This window comes from Cebus imitator, unplaced genomic scaffold, assembly GCF_001604975.1.
Source record: "Cebus imitator isolate Cc_AM_T3 unplaced genomic scaffold, Cebus_imitator-1.0 Scaffold464, whole genome shotgun sequence".
Lineage (NCBI taxonomy): Eukaryota > Metazoa > Chordata > Mammalia > Primates > Cebidae > Cebus > Cebus imitator.
In genome coordinates, this window is record NW_016107779.1 from 1,122,726 (window position 1) to 1,124,765 (window position 2,040).

The 2,040-nt window shown below is 48.3% G+C and overlaps 1 protein-coding gene across 2 annotated transcripts in view; it reads left to right on the forward strand.

Annotated features, from left to right (window-relative positions):
• Positions 1–2,040, forward strand: part of TRPV3 (transient receptor potential cation channel subfamily V member 3) — a 39,653-nt gene that overhangs the window by 32,584 nt on the left and 5,029 nt on the right. For both annotated transcript variants that reach the window (XM_017512212.2, XM_037732693.1), the window contains exon 14: positions 637–911. In XM_017512212.2, coding sequence (XP_017367701.2) covers positions 637–911 — 275 coding nt within the window. The remainder of the gene's footprint in view (positions 1–636; positions 912–2,040) is intronic.

Here is a 2,040-nt window from a genome sequence, read left to right on the forward strand (position 1 = left end):
ATCCATCCATCTAATCATCCATCCATCCATCCATCCATCCATCCATCTAATCATCCATCTATCCATCCATCCATTCATCCATCCATCCATCTAATCATCCATCTATCCATCCATCCATTCATCCATCCATCCATCTAATCATCCATCCATCCATCAATCTATCCATCCATTCAGCAGTGAACCTCTACAGTGGTGTGTTGGAAAGAAGGGAAGTGTGAACCTGGTCCTGCTCATGGGGAGCTCATAACAGAGCATTAGGAGGAGACTCAGGATCTTACAGCTTTGAGGGTGGTGACCCAGACTAGAGGAAGTCAGGAGTTCAAAGACAAGCTGGGAAACCAGGGACACACACATGGATTATAATTAGCAGCTCTGCAAAGCTGCAAGTGATCAAGGGCAGACTAGGGGTTAGAGGAAGGAGAGAAGACTCCGGGCTTTGTTAGGCAGAGGACTTTCTGCAGGAGGCCAGGGCGGATATACCAGGCTGATGAGACTTTGGGAGTACCTGAAGCTGGAGATGATTAATGGCCAGAGAGAATGAGGCAGTAGGCTTGTTGTGTGGGCAAATACATGCAAGCTTGTAGAGTAATTTGCCAGGCGGAGAGCTGAGGAGAGCACCCTGTTATGTTCCCCTAGCCCTGGCCTCACTGATCGAGAAGTGTCCCAAAGACAACAAGGACTGCAGCTCCTATGGCAGCTTCAGCGACGCAGTGCTGGAACTCTTCAAGCTCACCATAGGCCTGGGCGACCTGAACATCCAGCAGAACTCCAAGTATCCCATTCTCTTTCTGTTCCTGCTCATCACCTATGTCATCCTCACCTTTGTTCTGCTCCTCAACATGCTCATTGCCTTGATGGGAGAGACTGTGGAGAATGTCTCCAAGGAGAGCGAGCGCATTTGGCGCCTGCAGGTGAGTCTAGGCAGAGACCCCAGTGTGGGGGCCTCCCCAGGACTCAGTTCAGCACATGGTCATTGACTACCATCAGCACCCATCTAATCATCCATCCATCCATCCAATCATCTATCCATCTAATTATCCATCCATTTATCCACCCATCTAATCATCCATCCATCCATCCACCCATCCACCCATCTAATCATCCATCCATCTATCCAATCATCCACCCATCTAATCATCCATCCATCCAATCATCCATCCATCCAATCATCCATCCATTCAATCATCCATTCATCCAATCATCCATCCATCCAATCATCCATCCATCCATCCAATCATCCATTATCTAATCAACCATCCATCTATCCATCCAATCATCATCCATCCATCCATTCAGTCATCATCTATCCATCCATCTATCCCTCCATCCATCCATCCATCCATCCAGCAGTGAACCTCTACTATGGTTTGTTCTCAGGTCTGGGGTGGGGCCTGAGAATCTGCAGAAGCTCCGCAGTGTTTGTTCAGGTTTGAGGAAGCTTTAGCCTATGTTCTTTGAGTGTAGGGTCTAGGAGGTGTGGCTGTGCAACAGCATGTGTAGAAAAACTCAAGCTTATAGGAGTACCCTGTTCAGGGTTGATTGTGTGATGTGCGGATGTTGAAGTATGACCTTAGGTTGCATTGAGAGGAATATGGCGTCTAGGACAATGGAGGTGACAGTTTTGCTCTATTTCATCCTGGCCTTAACACTTTTTACGTGCTGAGGAAAACAATACATAGGATGGGTCCAGAGGTGGTAACCAGGTTTGGGAGAGGACTGGAGACTGTCTTAAGAAATGGTTGTTGGCAGCCTGGTATGGTGGCTCACCCCTGTAATACCGGCACTTTGGAAGGCTGAGGTGGGTGGATCACCTGAGGTCAAGAGTTTGAGACCACCTTGGCCAACATGGCGAAACCTCATCTCTACTAAAAATACAAAAACTAGCCAGGTGTGGTGGTGCGGGCTTGTAATCCCAGCTACCCTAAAGTCTGAGGCAGGAGAATCACTTGAACCCAAGGGGTGGAGGTTGCAATGAGTCGAGATCGTGTCATTGCGCTCCAGCCTGAGTGACAGAGCAAAAACTCTGTCTCAAAAGGAAAA